Source organism: Scophthalmus maximus, chromosome 5, assembly GCF_022379125.1.
Source record: "Scophthalmus maximus strain ysfricsl-2021 chromosome 5, ASM2237912v1, whole genome shotgun sequence".
In the NCBI taxonomy this organism is placed as follows: Eukaryota; Metazoa; Chordata; class Actinopteri; order Pleuronectiformes; family Scophthalmidae; genus Scophthalmus; species Scophthalmus maximus.
Window position 1 is genome coordinate 10,370,498 of NC_061519.1, and position 19,738 is coordinate 10,390,235.

The following is a 19,738-nucleotide window of genomic DNA, read 5'->3' on the forward strand; positions in this document are numbered from 1 at the left end:
TTGTCCCTTCTGTACGATGCACGTACTTCTACACAAAACAATTGAGGAGTGACTCCCTCCAGAGACTAAAACAAACAAAACTGTGAAAGTGTAATAGTGTACATGGATTATGTCAAGAAATGGGGAAACTGTAAATGGAGCGGAACGGCTCCGCAGAACGACTCTTATGGGGAAGCAGAGCAGCAAAACAGGAAAGGAAAGAATTGTCCCCGGACACAGCCGCATAATGAGTCTCCGTTCCAAGAACTGGATGGTGGAACGATGTTTTTCTTTCCTTCTAATCGGGCAAAAGAATGTGGTCGAGCAGTAATTATCTCCTTCTAGATCACCTCCTGGACTTTTTTCTCTAATTTGCTACAGCAAAAAACAAATGATCCGTTCCTCCGCAGCAGCTTTTCCTCTCTGCGCGCTGATAGTAACACACACATATGCTATCGTTGGCACTACATTTTCCCGGGCCTCCGCACCTTTACGTTGTTTTTCATGAATATAAAAATTTCAGGCCATCAAAAAAGAATGGAACCTCTTTCATTCAGTCACGCGTGAACACAGACACCCAAGACAGACAAACGCACATTACAGAGAAGGGTGGGAGGGTCCCTCTGGTCCTCGGTGACCCCACTTGGTCCCCTACTGTACATGCTGAACCCCCATATATTAATTGTTTAAGAGACACATTTCACAACATAACCAATGTTAGTCTAAAGGCAAAGGACTGGCTAGGTCAGGTTTGCCAGAGTTTTTCTATTTTCAGCACACGGATGACTTATTTAAACCATCCAACCCCTGTGACGTCAACAACGCTCACAACATCCCAGCATCTGGCAAACGCAGACGCTCAGCCTTCGGCGCATTGTGTATCCCATTGTGTTTTACATTTCGGACGACGGCAGTGTTACATGTGGACGCACTAACCCGTACGTCAGCACAGTCTAGATATTTACACGTTTCTGCACTCACAATAAGCCCCCGCCAGCGGGTTCGTCGCTCACCACTCCTTGCACTTGCAGCTCCATAGACCTCAATCTGAAAACACCAGTCAAGCCACACACACAAAAAAATTACCTAAACGAACAACGTCTGAGCGTGTGTGTGCGTTTTTCGTCTTATTTGGCAGTTTGCATCGCAAGGGAAGGATGAGGTGCTGATCAGGCTGGCCAGAGAACGGATGATGCCCCACAGCCATCAGATGCTGACTGTTGGAGCATGATCTTATGCGTGAGTGAGTGATTAAGTCAGCCCTGTACGTGCATATGCGTGTGTGTGTGTGTGTGTGTGTGTTTGTGTTGCTATGGTAACTTGGGTGTAGGTTTGGATACCCCAAGGAGAACACTTGCAGCGTGCTGCGAGGCCAGAAGCTCTGCCTCTGGGGCCCGGCAGTGCTGGCGGTTTATGCTGTGCCAGTCGAGGGCCGTGAGATGTGTGATCGGCAGCTGGACAACATCTGTCTGAAAAACTGACCCTGTGTGTGTGCGTGTGTGTCTTACGTCGAGGGGCATTAACACAAAACAAAACATGAGCACGAATTATCAGCTGATTTGGGATGCTGTCCAGTTCTCTCTGCCTCCCCCCACTGCTGACGGCCCTGGAGTTAGTCCAAGCCTCCCCGCTGTCCTGCGTCTGTTGCTTCAGTCTTAATGGCCTGCCTTGTATTAACACGCACACAACAACAAATGTAATTACCTCTCGGTGAGATTTAACCATGGCGGGAAAGGGCCTCTGGAGAGACGCGAGTGAGCGATAAAAAAAAAGAGTGTTAATGGCCGAGGAGATTTGGAGATGATGACAGCTGCTGGAGGAAAGGGCAGCAGAACCGGGGGTGAGAAGCAGACAATTACGCTATAATAAAGTGAGGGGGTGAGGACATGACTTCGCTTCCAGTGGACTTCCCCAGAGCCGAATGTATCTGTGTGTGAATAATTTAACCTTAAAGGGAGAGTCCCTGAGGCCTGAGTGGACATCTGCTTTTGGATGCATCAGGGACGATCCAGCCCACACACTAATTAGAGTGCTCTGCCGTTCCATCATCATTATTAATAGGCATTAATGGCCGCATGCGTTTTTCATTTCATACAATGTCCTCAGTGTCACGAGGAGCTTTTAAAACAAGCTGTTATAGCTCTCTGCCACTTTTCCCTGCTCAAAAAAACGGGGTTGTATTCAATCATTCACACCATTTGGCTGGAAAGATTCGGCCCTCCCCAAAATCTTCTCGCTCGTTGGAGATTTGAATACAAGCCATAAAGGGTAATAGCAGAGGGATTTCCACTTTTTGGAAGGAGATGACTTCAAAACGCAGAGCTGCAGGAGTCCCCCACTCACCACCACACACCAATATTCTGCCCATCACAGAAATCAAAATGTATCAGTTCCTAAGCACAGGCAAACAAATAACAAAACTTGAAGAAGTTAAAGAAGGGAAAGAGTTCCCCGGAGCATGAAAAGATTCACTGGGAATATCGCTCGGCTAACTGATGGCTTTGTAAACTCAGCAAAGTATTTGCTTCAACTTAACTAATACATATAACAATATATACTTGACGGTGACAAAACACGACCGAGGTGGAGGCCAGGTAAGTCAAAAACAGGGTCTACAGGGCTCTTCTGCAGGGGTTTTCACACGGACTGGGGTCTCCTGATCATTTCTGCAGCGGTGCGTGTCCACATGAGCCACCTCTCGTCTCTCTTCAAGGGAGAGAGTTTCGGCTGAATATAGTACGGACATTTTGTCTCTGCTGTGATTAGATATTTGAGCAACTGCGAGGAGGCGGTTCATCCACTAACCAGAAGGCCGGTGGTTCGATCCTCAGCTGCTCCAGTCCACATGCTGTGGACCCAAGTGTCCTTGGGGAAAACACTGAACCCTAACCTCTATGTGATTGATGACGCTATGTGTATGGAAAGTTGAATGTGACTTGTACTATGAAGCACTTTGAGTGCTAAATGCAGTTTCCATTTCCATTTCCACAATTTTATTTGGCAAACATAACTGTTAATGGCGGGTGACAAAGTCACATATTGAATATACTAGTTAAATCCCCCAGACCCCGGTGAGCAGTGACACTACAATTCTTATTATTTAGAACTCAAAAATGTTACGTTTTTATAATTGTGAAACATAAATGATCCAAACATAATGAATATAATTAGTTGGCACGACTGTAGGTGATTTTCTTCAAATCTGACTGTGTTGGCCTAAAATTCCAAAAATCTAATGAAGTAAGTTGCCTTGAACTTTGAAGTTTGCCTAACTTTTTCATTTTTTTACAGTCTAAACTGTGTGAAACAAAACGTAATGAAAAAAACGTGAAATAGCGGACCCCAGTAACTCACCAGTTTCCAGTTGTCGAAGACGATGACTTTGCTGTCCTCGTCGTCGACCGTCACGCTGCACTCGTAGCCCTCGCCTGCAGGCAAACAGCCACGTGTCATATGTTGAAGCCAAAATACTTGGGAATAAAACAAAAGTGACGGTATGCATTATGTAGCATAAACTAATCGAAATAGCACCTTCAGTAAAATGTCAGTGATCAAAAAAAAGTTGTTCTGTGTCATAAAATGTCCTGGACCTACTTCAGAAACCTTCTTTAAAACTGGAACTTTTAAAAGTTTCTAACACTTTATCTTTATGAGGACATTTTATGATCCAATTTAAAGGATAAGGCTGGTGATATTATACATTTTTATTTTAAACTAAGCCAATGGAATAAACCCAAAACCACCAATGGTTTAGCTTATTTCTACCTCTCCCTCTTCCCTGCAGTTTAAAGCTCTCAGCTCCAAACCCATTTGTCTCCAAATGAAAATGTCAGTCCTTAAGAAATGGGCACAGATAAATATTTTTAACGTCCAAAATTGCGCCGTAATTTTCTTAAATACCTGAGTGTATTTGTTGGCTATTTACGGTGGTAGATTAATATATATTTGGTGCGAATGTGAATATTCAAATTGAATTTGCAGTCTCCACGCTCAAGCTAATGAGAGAATATGTTACCCAGTTAATGCTCACTGATTGGTTAACAGATTCTGGACAACGATGGATAAGGTATAGGTCTATCAGGCTTAGTAAATCAGTTCATTGTCGGTTCTGGTCTTTTCATGTGATTTGCTGACAATAAATAATATATACTGTACTGCCAGATGTATAATTTATGTAAATATGGGTTCTATTTTACAATGAAAATGGAAAAGGAAATGTAGGGGAGAGAAATACATCTGTAATTGCATGACAGCTTGAAAACGACTAGAAAACGACCACAACGTTAAATGCATATTCGTCAGGTCTATTTTTAGGTACAGGTGCACCAAACCTCCTGTCGTTAATCGTCCGCTGTCTGTTCCTGGGAATTACTCGGTGAAGACGTATTGATTGTTGAGGAGTCGTTTGAGTCGGGGGGGGGGCTGATATGAACATATGGCATCCATTCCAAACTATCATAAAGGGTCAGTTAAACAGATGAAGGTGGTTGTTGTTGTTTTTTTTAACACAGAATAATGGAGCACACGTCTTCAATTCCCATGCATAATAAGAACACCATCAAGGGAACGCGTAACAAAGCTACTCTGACGAAAGTGCTCTTTCTGCTCATTTATGATGCATGAATCCGAGTGCAGTTCAGTCGGCACAAATGAATACTGCATGGGGTGAGTCGGGGGCGAGTGGGCTTCGCGAGGGAAGTAGTGACACTAACGTATCGATTGGCTGCAGCCAGATGGTTGAGAGAGCCCGAGCTGACAATCCCCATGCGTCGCAGTTCACCGTGTGACACGCCCACTGATTGACAGAGGTCGGAGGTGGAGAAAGGTGGATCAGGCCTGTCTCAACAGCTAAATACACGAGATGAATATAATGATTTGCTTTCTTGCAGGGCTTGAATGAGAAGATCCATACCACATACATGTACGTCTGTTACTATAAGTGTTAGGTAGCTTAGCCTATTTCAATGACTGGAAACAAAAGGAAACATCTATCTCTGGTGATCTGGTCCATAATCCCTTGTAAAAATGTTTACACATTTTTTGCTTTTGTACGTGTCAAACCAACACGATATAGTGTGTTCAGGTTACTCCTCCCATTTCCAGCCTTTAAGCTGAGCTAACAAGTTGCCTGCTCCAGCTACGTATTACGCAGACAGATAAGAAGTGATATTAATATCGTGTTAATAAGTCTATTTCCCAAAGTGCTAACAACGTGTGTCAACGTTCCTTACATTGAAAGGGAAAACCTGAGCAGTCAAAAATCAGTACTCTGCTTGAGTGGGTGAATTTTTAAGGCTGAACGAGTAGAGATGAATTCAGCGTTGGTCACACGAAGCTTATCTAGACCTTGCGATCGATTTTAAGGTTTTCAGCCCTCGTCTGGATGCACATGCACACAAAAACACTCTCCACAAAAAGAATCTCTGTCTAGGCTTTTACCACAGGCTTGTGTCTCAGAGTCTATAGAGAGGGATCTGTCCGACTGCCCGGCCAGAGATAAGGCCAGCGATGACTTGCCCACGCCATTCTGTCCCAAAAGCACTATCCGCAATGCCCCGCCGTGGCTGTGGTACGTCGACTGTGCGGCTGCCGATTGGCTGAAGGACTCATCGCGAGCCGCCGCTGTGTCACTGATGGGCAATGTGGCGGGTTGCTCCAAGCCCGGGATCCAATCGCAGTCCTCGGATACGGCCTCTTCCCTCCGCAGCTGGTGTTTGACGGGCAGGGGTGTGCTGCCTCGCCGTAGCGGGGGCGCCGTGGTGAGAAACATACTGTACTAGAAACGAGAGAGACACAATAAACATACATGTGCGTAAGTCTAGAAATGAGCGACTGGAACGCCCACATCTGGGGTTGTCGCCTGCAGCACTTTAAAATAGTTCATGCTGTGTGTGTGTCTCGGTGTGGAGGGAGGTGAAAATAACGAAGGTGAGTCAGATAAGCGGCGGTGTGAGAGAAAGACGCTGATGAAGACGCAGTGTGTCAGAGGGAAACCTGCGAGAGGGGGAGGGACATGTGGCGTGTGAGGGGGCTGCAGAAAGCATGGCAGGCGATAAAAGAATCCTGAAACACAGCAGGTCGATGAGGACAGGGGGAGAAAGAGGAGAAGACAAGACAAAGAGAGGAGGAGGTATGTTTACAGAGAAAGAAAACACAAGGGAGCGCCAGAGGAGAGGAGGCTGCAGCTGTGCGCAATAAGGGCCGACGTGTGGCGAGGTGGCGGCAGACTGTACAGTGTGTTCTGCATGAGTGCAGCCTGAATTCACACCAAAATAGGTCAGAAACATAAAGTCTTCATCTCCAACGTTGGTTGTTTAAAAATGGGAAAGGAGTCAGTGGTTTTCTCCAGAGACAATGATGAGGTTGAGAAAAGTGTCTGTGACTGACTGTGCGCCTGCATGTGCATGACAGTGAGTGTGTGTGTGTGTGTTTTCCGCTACAGCAGGTCAACCATAGACAACCCTCATCAATATTAATACAGCAATTAATCTAGCTCCAGTGACACCCCTGGGCGACTGTGGCACAGCATCTGCCTGCAAAAGCTAAGTACAGTATTGGCGCTTAATTAGAGGGGATTGACACAATAACAGGAACGTATTAGAATAAACTGAATCAATGCCTCTCCCACTCAATGCCAACGGCGAAACCTGCAGGTTCCGCGGGGCTTGTGTTTCAGGCCAGGGATGTTATATTGAACTGCAATTCGATTGTAGGATTGAAAAGGTGTTGCTCTGTGTCATGTAGCTCAGACCTTTCAAGGTTTCGCCTTGTTTTCATATTGTTCTGTAAAGCAGTTTAACTCAGTATGGTATAGTTTAGGCTATTACCATACTGTACAGTACAGTATAGTATGGTATTCTGTAATGTGTTGTGTAATGCATTGTTTTTACTATTGAAAAGTATGGTATAGTGCGGTGTATTATTTTATAATATACTGTAGTAAAGTGCGTTATATTATTTTATAGTGTACTATACTAAAGTGTGGTATAGTGTGGTATATTATTTTATAATATACTGTAGTAAAGTTTGGTATAGTTTGGTGTATTATTTTATAATATACTGTAGTAAAGTTTGGTGTAGTGTGGGATATTATTTTATAGTATACTATAGTAAAGTATGATATAGTGTGTTCTATTATTTTAAAATATACTTGAAAGTATGATATAGTGTGGTATATTATTTTACAATATACTATAGTAAACTTTGGTATAGTGTGTTATATTATTTTATAATATACTATAGTAAAGTACGGTATAGTGCGTTATATTATTTTATAATATACTATAGTAAAGTATGGTATATTGTGGTATATTATTTATAACATACTATAGTAAAGTGTGGTAAGGTATACTAAAGTGTGGTATATTATTTAATAAAATACTATAGTAAAGTATGGTATAGTATGGTATATTAGTTAGTAGTAGAGAAAATCATATTGCAGCATTTGGTTAAGGTGTGACTGCTTGTGCTCTCTCTCTCTCTCTCTCTCTCTCTGTCACACGCACGCACACGCACGTGCTCACTGAGGTCGCGCAATCAAGTTAATTGAACGAGCTAATCAATTAAGCATGGCCTTCATTGTCAACGGCGCTCGGGGAGCTGTACGTGGCAGACACTGGACAACCCTGAGCCAGTGTGTCAGGGGTTAATCTCTCTCTCTCTCTCTCTCTCTCGCCGGGCTGTCGAGAAACTGGGGCAAACAACAGTGTGCACGATACAAAATTAATACTACAGGCAATGTTTTTTTACTCTCTCCGCTTCGACATGTCAAATTGCACCCACAGCGCTGCTTCTTCACCAGCTGCAGCCTTGTTCTATGTAGTCAGCTTCTGACTGATCCAGACCATGTAGCCTTCAGCTCATTGCACTTCAATTTACATTATTGAAATAATCTGTGTGTACGTGTATTACTGTAAAGAGGAATTACATATGAGGAATAATATGGTCCACAGATAAAGATAAAAAGAGAGAGACATGGCAGATCGCTGGATTAAATACCTTGAACAACTGTAAAACCTTGAACCATAATACAACTTGGACTGAAAACCTATATATATATATATATATATATATATATATATATAAATAAAGTCACCACAGAGGGGCACGGACTCACACTGGAAGTCCTCCGAAGGTCTGATAATACACAGAAAAGCGTCTCCAATGAGAGTAAAGATGCAAGATGCTCTAATTTGCGAACCACAATTCCCTCGTGCACAAGTTGTGCGTCTGGGAGACGTTCAGCGTGTGCTGCATTCAAAACAGCGCGGAAATCTCATGCACACTTGTGTGTGTGAGAGTGTGTCCGCGCGAGCGTGTGTGTGTGTGTGTGTGTGTGTCGCCTTACCTGGTCAGCCATGGTTATCAGTGAATCTCCTCTTTGTGGAACAAGTGCTCTGGTTGCAGACTCCGGTCGGCGCCGCCCGGTTCAGGTCATCTGTGCAGGCTGAGGACCCGGCATCACACTCACAGCGGCGGCGGGAGACGGCGCGCGAACGAGACGCACCACCTCTCGGTCGACATGATGTTAGTTCTCCCCGCCACAGGCGGCGCGTAAAAATCGCCCACCGGTGGCAAATTCAGCAAAGGTGAAGTGAGGAGGATGGAGAGTGAGGAGGTTGAGGAGGAGGAGGAGGAGGAGGATGAGGGCTACACCTGACCTGCGTCTCCGCGCGGAACTAGAGGCGATGTCCTAGAGGTAGAAAAGGAGAGAGAGAGCCAACGTATCACCTCCGGTCGTTGTGCCTGTGGCCAGCAGCGACTGTGCCTTCCTCCATACCTCCAGTTCATACCTGAATCCCCCCCTCCTCTCTCTCTCTCTCTCTCTCTCTCTCTCCAGCAAAGTGTGTGTAGCCTATTGGGGGCGCGTCCTTGGGTGAGTGCAAGCGGGATGCTGATGGGGGACAAACAGTGCCCCTGACTTCCCTCCTCAAGTGCAGGCCACATATCTGCCCGGGTGCACGGGCTCCCTTCAACCCTTTTCTCAAACCCAGGTCTGGTCTGGGGCTGCTCCTGGTGTGTTTTTTTTCCTTCGCCATAGACAATCGTTTGTCCATTTAGTGTTGCTGTGACGTGAAGAGACCGCCAGAGGGAGGCAGAGGGATGCCTCCCGGAGAGGGCGCTCGACGTTGCACAGAGGAATGATACAAACTGAAAATAAACCGTTATTCCATCATTCCTCTTATCGAGAAGAAGGGTTGATGAGCCGGAGTGTGAAAGACCTCACTGGGAGAAATGTATCGGAACTGCAGCATCCTTTTCTTTTTGGCGACCATCTATTTCAGTCCTTCAAAGTACCATTAACTTACTAAGTCCTACGATCAAACCCACAAAACAAATCGTATTGGGTGAGGCTCAGATCACAGAGATACTTCAACAGTGTAGCGATATTGGTGTTCGTGTCATGTGACATTACATTCATTTTCGCAGACGCTTTTGTACAAAGTTACTTACAATAAGTGCGTTCAACCACAAAGACACAGATTGTGAATACATTAAATCCGTTCGGTGCCATAATTGTTCGATTTGTTTCTGTCCATTTGAACACTAAGCTTGAGAAATAGAATATTAAAAAAAGTGTTTGAGGGGAAGGATGTGTCTGACTATCCTATACTCAACTATCAAGACCATTGGCCCTACGGCCGATCTACGGCTGTGATCATGCTTTATGCTTTTTAGGGTTATATTGTAGACTGTCAATGCAATTCCGATGATGGAACGATGCTGTTCGTCTCCAAAACCAAGATTATGCCTTTAGGACCATTAAACAGCACATTTGAATGCTGTCATCATTTTTTGTCTTATCTCCTTTTTTCATTTTAAGCTATATTGCTCCAAACTACCCATCGAGGGGGCTTTGTCAGAGACATTGGTATTCATCCCAGTGTTACCAGGACGCTTAATAGCTCTTTGCGATGAACAGATCATCCCTGTGGGATTTAAATACTGATAAATGACAGTGAATGGTCTGACATCCTTTTTAAGGCTACAGTGGTGAGGGACGTCCGTTGCTGTCGCACTCTTGAATCAATACCACATACTTGATCCAGACGATGAAGTCCTTTCTGTGATAATAACCCTCTCCTGAATCCGTGAGATATGAACCTTCTCTCGGACTCACACTCGCAGCCCATTCTGCTCACTGCTGTTCTGAGCAGAGGGTTTTTCCAAAAGTACAACGGGCCTCCAGACACGTCGCCAGGGCTTGGGTAGACACGCTGAATGGAGATGGGAGCGATCCTCTCAACGGGCCCGCTGAGCGTGACTTATATTATAAGCTTTCACTAATCTGTAGACGTAATTAAGTCTCATCAGGACATCAGAGCCTGCCAGTGCCTTTGCACTCTGTGAGAGGATCACTGCGCAGACAGATGACGGAGATAAGTGCTCACCGCCATTAGAATGTGCAGTGGTGCAGTCTGGGAGATATCAGGCGGTCAAGAGGTAACTAAAGGCTTTACGGCTCCCGATGAGATGACACCCGCAAGGTCCGGGATTTACTTTATATAGTGATCGGTGTCACACGCCTGCCATCCGCAGATCTGCAGCAGATAATGACACACCCGGAATTGAACTACCTTTTACCCATCCAATGAAATGTAATGTGACGTGAGCGATGAATAGCGTGTGAAAAATCATTATGCTCGCAGTTTTGGCCAACTGTTACTTAAAGTACAATTAATATTTTTATAATGACCATGCTTCTGATTCCTTTATTGTCTTTTTAAGATGATTATTTTACCCTCTCCACCAAATCATTGCAGGTTGTTTGTCTCTGTAGTTTGGCCCTGTGATGGGCTGGCCAGTCCAAGGTGTACCCTGCCTCGTGCCCAATGTCAGCTGAGATTGGATGGATACCTAAAAAGAGCATATACCGTCTTTGTCAAAGGAAAATGCAGTCTGTTGATTACATGTATCTATCTTTTTCTTGTTCTTTTGTGTGTGACTTACAATGAGTGCATCCAACCATGAAGATATTACTCCAAAGTGCAAGAATCATGAGAGTACATAAACTTTTATCAAACAGGCAAAAAACAGCTTCAAGTGCTTTTTTCAATACATTTAAAAATATGTGTGTGATATATATGTGGTTGAGCCACACCAAATCCAAATTGTATAAATTCACCATTTAATTTCACTGGCCAAAGTTTAAATACTGTCTAAGTGTTTGTAAAAAAAGGCTCACAAATATTTATAATTATCCTTACACTCGTCTCGAGTTCACAGTATACAACGTGAACGGTACACACATGCGATAAGCCATACACCTTTATGGTATGTATTATGATACATCATATACATATACACATATATATTTCTTGTTGTTTGAAATGATATACTTCTATAGAAAAATTGAGTGGCATATAAAAGTATGTTTCCTATTGCACAGTGATTATTGTGTTTGTTTAGGTGTTTCAGGTGTAGATGTCCGTTTGTGTGTGTTTCACATTAAAACTTTGCAAAATCTCCAATCATAGCTGCAAAACAAACCCATGATGTAATATCAATGGGCAGCGCAAGTGATTCCAATTTTCCAATAAATTTAAATTGCCTCTCCTCCGTATGAAAAGCCAGACTACAAAAAAAAAAATCCAATTACTCGCTCTGGGCCAATTTGTCAAACTGAGCTGCTGACCACAGCGAGTACACGACATGCCCTTTACAATGTGATACTAAACCACTTTGAGTGTAGACGGGCTTCACTTGAGAAGTAATTTTCCCAACGCGGCCATCCTCTGATGTGATTCTTCGAGCCAAATCACTATTTAATAAGCGTCTCCCAGCATTCAATCTCAGAACATAACGAGTCAAATCGTATTGATGCTTCTAACGAGACAGGACAGCCGTCTTTTCTCAAAGTTGTTGAGATGACATAGAATATAGATACTGTTGCCGCCTAGAGATTTACAGGGAGCTTTACAGCGAGGCGGGCCTTGAGTCCCCTGTGTTCTTGCTCCGTCAGATGGCACAGTATTGGGGTTACAGGGTTGTATTGGTTGCTGTGTTCGACGAGATGCAATGCAATGATGTTCTTTGGAGGTTTATCAAAGCAGGGCGACACTCCTTTATACTGTGCACGTGCTCTGTCAGACTTGTCATGCGCTCTTTGTCGCCATCCGGGGATGGTGGTTTGAAAGCTCCGTGGGGGGATTTGGTTTACGTTTGCTCGGGTGGGTAATGTCAGTCAACGTGGTTCTCAGCGGACATCCTTCCGTCCCCGGGAAAAGGCTGTTACGACTGGTAACAAGCAGGTTCAGGTCCCATGTGGGAGCACTAGAGACGTCTCCGTGAGTTCAGTGACCTGGATTTTTAAATGATGACGTGCGCCTCGAAATAAAGAGAAAACTTGGCTATAAAAATCATTTCAAAAGTGGCAATTCTGCTCCTTCTGCGAGCCTCCCACTGCCCACAACGGTGAGTTGCTGAGTGACTCTGGCATTGTGATGGGGAATATAAACCCTGTGCTTTTTATGGCACATAATGCATTCTGTTTATGATACACTGTCGTCTGTGTGAGAGCTTCACACACGGTTGCCGAGAGCCTTTTTTTTTTTATTACTGTTACGTTACAAAAGCAAAGAAGATGTGGCTATGACCAATGGGATGTGTTTACAAAGCATGTTGTGACTCATGCATATCATAGATACAGTTTGTTGGGATGGCACTCATGAATAGTATGGCATGGGGATATCTAAGCGAGCGTGTGTGTGTGTGTGTGTGTGTGTACAAACATTACTGAGTCAGTCTGTGTGTCAGCGTCTGGTGAGTAAGACAGCGTGCAGGAGGCTGAGGGTGTGGCAGGCACGATGGAGGAGCGGGAGCAATGCGCCAGGCCTGCACGGGTTTTTCTCTCAGGCGATTGAAGAATGAAGGCAGTAGAGCTCGGAGCTGACGCATAGCTGGACGTGACAACAAGAAGTACAGTGGAGGGTTCCAGCATGGTGCCATACACACCAGCAGTATGGCCGTCAGGGACGACACCTCCCACAGCAGGGAGACCCTCGTCCCCGATTCCTCACCTGGCCCTCGCGATGGAGACAGAGTTGAAGAAGGCTTCGGCACAAACACGTTAGTGGGAGAGGCCGCCGAGCTCACGTGGGGAGACATGACATTCACGAATTCAAGCGCATAATAAGGCAGCCAGCTGACTGCGAAGACAAGCGTGGAGCCGATCAGCAGGGCCGTGGCTTTCTTGTTGCGTCGGTCTGCGGCCAGGGTCCCCCGGCAGCCATGGAGGTGGGAGATGATGAGGCCACAGTTGACGGCGATACAGAGGAGGGGGGCAACGTAATAAACCAGGAAGGCGGGGACAAGGAAGAACAGCCACTCGTCTCGACCCACCGACCACGTGCAACCGCCGTTAAAGTCGATGTAGGTGACCTTGGGCAAAGCCATGGTTATTGAGACCAGCCAAATGGCTACCACAGTGCATAACCTACGGGAGAGAAAGACAGAGTATGCATCTGAAAATAACGAAGAATCCATACGCCACGGTTGGATTTGATGGGATTTCTAACGGCAGTGTTTATGAATGTGTATAAATGTGACAGGAAAAGCGCAGTAAACAGCAGCGCTGTGTGAATGTGTGTGGACGTATGAATGGGTCATGTCCTGTAAAGCGCTTTTGAGTGGTCAACATGACTAGAAAAATGCTATATAAATGTTGTCCACTTTACCATAACAGCTAACTGCTGCGGTGGCAAATAACCCAGCTGAGAGCAGTGAGAGTGAACCCAACAGTTAAAAGTTGCAGAATAGAAAAAACAAAACAAAACAAAAGATGATCAAAAAAATCTCAGGCTCTGGAGTTTCATCCTCTCAGACTTTCACAAACCCACCTCTCCTAGTAATACTCACACTTGTGTCAGGCTGGCAGGCGGCCTCGTCCGCGGTGCAACTATACGATACCGCAGCACCGACAACAGAGCCAGGCTGAAGATTTCCACTCCCACAGTCACCGAGGTCATGAACCCCAGGAAGACGCAGGCCCCGCCTCCAAGCTGCCAGTTCTGGAAACTAGCGCTCAGCAGCACACAGGGCAGGGTCAGCAGGGCGCCCAGGTCCGCCAGGCTGAGGTTGAGGAGCAGGACGGAGCTGGGCTTGGCGCGACTGCGGGGGTTCCTCACCAGCACCAGCCACAGCAGCAGGTGACCCCCGACCCCCACCAGGAGGGAGACGAGGCTGACCATGGGAAGCACCACGGCGAAGGAGATGGTGGTGTTGGTGGAGACGACGTTGAAGAGGAGGTTGACTATGGCTGGCATGGCGTTGAGGAGGCTTTAGCAGTTGTGATGGCACATGAAGGACGGACAACTTTGTGGACAGCTGAGAGGATGGAAGAAACAGAGGCAAGATTTATGCATGAGGATTTCAAAAAAAAAAAAAGAAGAAAAAAGGGGACTGTGGATGAAGAGGAAAACTCAGATTAGGGGGATTAATGCTCGAGAGGTCACACATGGGTCGAGAGGAGAGAATTCAATAGAGACAGAGGAATTACAAATGAGATGACACAGTAGCAGCGGAGAGATGAAGGAAAAAAGCGAAGGAATAAAAGGAAAAGGATATTTAGAGGTAAAGAGAATCCCCAACAGCTGTACGAGCACAGTGGGGGGAAAATCATTACTATAGAGAGAAACAGGGACTAATGAGCATTTAGAAAATTTTAATAGTCATCTCCTATGTATTATTCATGTTTTATAAAAGCTGCCACTCAGTGGCTCCTGGATCAACCTGCACTCCGGAGCTCACCAGGATCTGTGACTGACAAGCCGGATGATTTGGATGAGACGGTCCACCAACACCCCCCCCCTTCTCTCACAGGAGACCTGAGACACCAACCATCGGTGACAACAGCAATTCGACCGCATCACCACACACACACGGGACAACTTGCCTTGGCGAGCAGACAGACGTGTCACACAGTCGGCGAGGGAGCGTGTTTGCCCCCCCCCCCCCGAAGGACGAACAACACACACAGAGAGTATAAAAGTGCGGCCTTTGGCCAAAAAGCAGGCAGCTGACCAGAGGGTTGACAAGCCACTTATCGCCATAAGAAAACAGGCCACTTATTTGCTGTTAAAGAGACGACACGGCTCCCTACACACACTGACATTTTTGGAGGATTCTCTGCATTATTGATTTTATTCCAATGTCCGACACCTGCCTTCCTCCTTCAACCCCAAATGCATACAAGAAGGTAGCACTGAACTTGTGTTGGCTTCATGGATCACAATCTACGTCTCTCGCATCCCACTTGGAACATCCTGGAGAAAACAAAAAAACCTCAACCCCTTTGATGACGGATTAAAATAAAAGCTCTACACAACACCCGGGGAGTTGTCTGCCGAGACACGCAGGCATTTATATTGTCTAGACCCACCGACGTGATCCTTTTTTTATTTACTTTGCCACATTGAGTTAAACCCCGTGAATTATTATAGGAGTCTGTAAGACTGTGGCTGAATATACAGTGAGTGTGTCACAGTGAAATTAGAGCTACTGCACATCATTATAAGGAAGCATTTAGCACTTTGGGCAAAATGATAATTATGTTGTCTTCCAAGAGAGAGGTGAGAAAATTGAAATTAAACTGGGTGCGTCTGCATTAATAATGCAGGTGGAGTTCGCGTTGCTTAGCACAAAGACAATAAGCAGGCAGACGCCTCTAAAGATCACCAATTATCACAGTGTGTCACGTACATGAAGATACATGTAGAAATAACACTTTGTGGGTCTGGGGATGACTTTTCTTGGTCAGGTCTGTCTTTCATGTGTCCGTCACTTCCTTCAATATAATTTCATGTAAAAAATTATCTTATTTTGAGAATGTTCTGTGACTGTTAGCCAGTCAGTGGTTAGTTCTCCTCGATTCAAACCAACAGTCAATGTTCATTCCTCACTAATTTTATATTCGAAAGTTAATTCTTCATAGATGTTGCATTCAATGCTCACTTGGAAAATTATACTGGCTTAGCATTAGGAATTAATTGGAATTGGAATAAATGAATTGCTTGTTTACCAATCTAACAGCGTCTCTATTTTTACCTATATACAGTATGGCAAAATATCATAAACTTTTTTATCAACAAATATTCCAGGACTCGTAAATGAAAATGTTATTTGTATAAAAAAACGCATATCATTATTGACGGATTAAGCACATATATTATTTAATGAGCTTATCACAGGCTTTCAATATTTATGCAAAGCTCGGCTAACAGAACCCTGACCCCAGCTCGTATACAGACACATGAGATGGATAGTGATCGTGAGTGATAGTTACTCAATCTCATTGTCTAAAGGAAGCAATTACACGTTAACATTAACATTAACAGTAAAAGTCACCAATTTCCACCTCTGGCACATGTCAATGAGATAAAAATTGTACTATATTATGTCAATGCATCGTTTTCCATGTGAATCTCTTTAGGAAGGCGATCTGGATCCAGTGGAAGAATGGTCACAACCAATAAACTACAGTACTTGGTAGAAATAAATCATCATCACTCCCGCTTCTGTCAAAATCTGATCAGCTCCATCCGCACTATTGTGTGTGTGCGCGAGGGACAGATGGACGAACAAATGAACAAACATTTGTTCGTCCATCTGTCTCTTTTCATGCAGAATCTCAGGTCAGCAAGGAAGCTTGCTTGGTGTGTTTTTGTTTTTTTTCCAAATCAAAATAATAATGGTAACAAAGGAGTTATATGAATGTGATAAGAGGGGAAAACATTTTATCAAAGGGGAAATAACAAATAAGCCTATAGCCTGCTTCCAATATTATTACATTGTACTTGACACATTAAAACACTGAATAATATGCTAACAACAGCGCTTCATATTATTTTTTCTTTGTACAACAGCAGACGGATGAGAGGTTGTGAGCAGAAGTAGTGGAAGAGAAAAGTCATGACAGACGAGGAGAGGCAGCCACGAACGCAGATGGGGATGGGAGGTGCAGGGATATGACATGAGCGGCACGAGGCTAAACTAACTGCGTTTGATTCGAGATACATTTGACCTCCTGCTGAACTGATTTACTGATTCAGAAGTTGCGACTGGCTCTGGGCTGTTTTCAGTCCAACCATTTCCACCCCTGAGCCACAGTGAGGATTTATCCGTGGCATGAAAATCAATCCGGGATGTAGTTTACAGAGGGAAAACAGAAAGCGGAAGGAAATAAATAAAAAAAACAGACTTATTTACCAGGCAATTTAATCTGGAAATACAGCTGTATGACAAATTAAAGGGAAAAAGCATGAATAAAGCAAACAGATCCATAACGCATGCTAGAGGCCATTTCAGGGTTTGATGGTCGTGATGCGAGTCATATGCTTGGAGCTTTACAGTCACCAGGTCCTACATTTTCTTTGTGATAACATGTTATCCAGTGCTCACCACCGTCATCGTTAAAATGCCAAATGACTGTATGAATTTATTAGAAGAATGGTATCCATCTGGTACGACTCCAGGGCTGCAAATATTTGGTCCAGACAGAAATATGCTGTGTATGATGTAGTCACACTGAATTTTGTACACACATTCTTCCTGGAGGGTGACAATGTCTTTGGAGATTGTTGGTTTTTGCTTCTATCACAACCGTGAGATTGACATTGTGTTTTTTGTAGTAAAGTACCTGGATATATTGCCGTGAAATCTGCTACAGCCGTAAAAGCCACATGTCGTTTGGTGATAGCGTAACCTTCCACGTAGCGCCACCATCGGGTCAAAATAGTTTGGTCCCCGAGATGGAGGTTAGTCTTCATTTAATTTGACAATTTCTTTTTAATTGTTATTTTAAAAAGCTGAATAGGTTGCTCGACTACACTACATAATGCAATATTTGGCAAGGCTCTGGACAGAAATGTTGAAGAGTGAAATCTGAGCTCCCTTGGGCGTTATGGCAATGTTTACAGTTTGCCCTAAGTATTTTATCAGGCGAATACCCACGTCAGTCATATTATATAACAAGACAAATATGAATATGAATAACTTCGACACAAAGACGTCCTTCACAATTGTTCCATCGCAGGGTCACAAGGGAATCCACTGAAAACGTCCAAACGGAGTAAAACAATGAAGTCCTCTCTCAAGTAGGATAAAACAGATGCCAAGGTTGTTGTTTTTTTGCTGTAAAATTTTGACCCAGGTGCGGACTGGAGGTACAAATGAAAAACAAATGAAGGTGGGGTTCGGAAAGCGGGGCAGTCATCAGGGAATATGAAGAGGGGTGTATGTGCCTCACTTACTGTGACGAGTGACATGCTCCGGGGAATAGCCCTCCGCTCGCTCACCATCAGCTGATGTGCTGTCTGAAGAGGAGAGAGAGGTCGCACACCTGCGGTCCTCCCTTGATACCCCTCCTGCTCCTCACTTCACATGCTTTGGACACACACACACACACACACACACACACACGCACACGCACACGCACACGCACCTTGGCTGACTGACACGATGTCAAAATTCAGTCACGACTATTCCCACTATGTGGCCACAAGTAATGGGCACATACTTTGTGTTCTTTGAGCGTGAACGTCATCATATTTTTACTTAATTCTTTATACTACAGCCCACAATTACATTTTAGACAATAACCTGCTTTTGCCTGATCTACAGAAATGGTTTTCAAGGTGTGTTGGGAGAGAACGTGATTGGCCTTGCCCAGAGCGACACCTTTGAGGTGCAACGGATCGCCGACTGTGAGCCAGGCCTCATCAGCTCACATCAGTGCCCCTCTTATATAGCATTTTTCTCAGCAAAAAATCCTCTGCAAACCCACCGTACCCTACCTCTCTGGTGGAGTGACCAGCCAGATTGGTGAACGTAGTGGCTCAAAAGTCAGTTGTATCCATGTTTGCAAGCAAGCGGCTATGTCGGTCCCTTCTTTTGCTGGCTCGTGGCTATACGCACCTTGGTGAATTGGCACCACCCGAAGGTCAGCAGAATAGCGTGAAGGAGGCTGAAATGTCACACCACCTGCGTGCACGTGCGTGCTCAAGCGCGTGCACGACACAAAAATAACATAACAGGGACCCTCTCACATAGAGAACTGAACCATAGCGCCCCCCGGTGGTCAAAAATCCCACACCAACAACAATATATAGATATTGAGATAATATTCATGATGATCGCTACTTTGAGTCTGAAAAGTCACCTCTATGACTTGGTTGCCTCAGTCAGCGTCCCTAACCCTAACCCCCTAACCCTCCCTCTAGATACAAAATATTTCACTCCCACTAAATCTAACTCTGCTCCTGCGACTTTGACCTCACAATTTTCTTTTCAAGTTTCCTCAACATGAGCACACACACACACACACACACACACACACACACACACACACACACACACACACACACACACACACACACACACACACACACACACACACACACACACACACACACACACACACACACACACACACACACACACACACACACACTTTAACACCCACACAAGGGCAAGCACACATAGACATGCACACAACTGTAATCTGCATTGAATGCTGGAGGGAGATATTGTGAGATTCACTTGTTGAAAACAAACAGGTATAGAGGACGGAGAGAGAGAGAGCAGACGGCGCGAAAGGGTGATAGAGAAAGGCAGATGCAGGGACGAGGAAGGCTGACTCACTTGCTTCCACTGAGGCCTGTGTGTGGAAAGTGTCAAACGCGCCTCCTCCGCTGGTAAAGATGCGGGCAAAGTGAACGGCCTTTTAGGAACCTGAGAGGAAAAACACAGTGACAGCTGCTTC

General features: G+C 44.8%; 2 protein-coding genes across 3 annotated transcripts in view; both read right to left on the reverse strand.

The window, feature by feature from the left end:
- The window catches only part of rem2 (RAS (RAD and GEM)-like GTP binding 2), a 29,481-nt gene extending 20,538 nt beyond the window's left edge, over window positions 1-8,943 (reverse strand). For both annotated transcript variants that reach the window (XR_007030784.1, XM_035635077.2), the window contains exons 1-3: window positions 8,327-8,943; window positions 5,419-5,755; window positions 3,334-3,407 (exon numbers count right to left, since the gene is read on the reverse strand). Coding sequence is in view for 1 of the 2 variants with exons in the window: in XM_035635077.2 (XP_035490970.1) it covers window positions 3,334-3,407; window positions 5,419-5,755; window positions 8,327-8,338 (423 nt within the window). In the remaining variant the exon portion in view is untranslated. The remainder of the gene's footprint in view (window positions 1-3,333; window positions 3,408-5,418; window positions 5,756-8,326) is intronic.
- Window positions 8,944-10,992: 2,049 nt separating this feature from the next.
- Window positions 10,993-19,138, reverse strand: si:ch211-119o8.4 (somatostatin receptor type 5). The gene is made up of 3 exons (XM_035635159.2): window positions 18,228-19,138; window positions 13,837-14,304; window positions 10,993-13,414 (listed from the first exon to the last, which is right to left on the reverse strand). Exons 2-3 carry the CDS (start codon window positions 14,241-14,243, stop codon window positions 12,712-12,714), a joined length of 1,110 nt encoding a protein of 369 aa, XP_035491052.1. The 5' UTR covers window positions 14,244-14,304; window positions 18,228-19,138; the 3' UTR covers window positions 10,993-12,711.
- Between the last annotated feature and the right edge of the window lie 600 nt (window positions 19,139-19,738).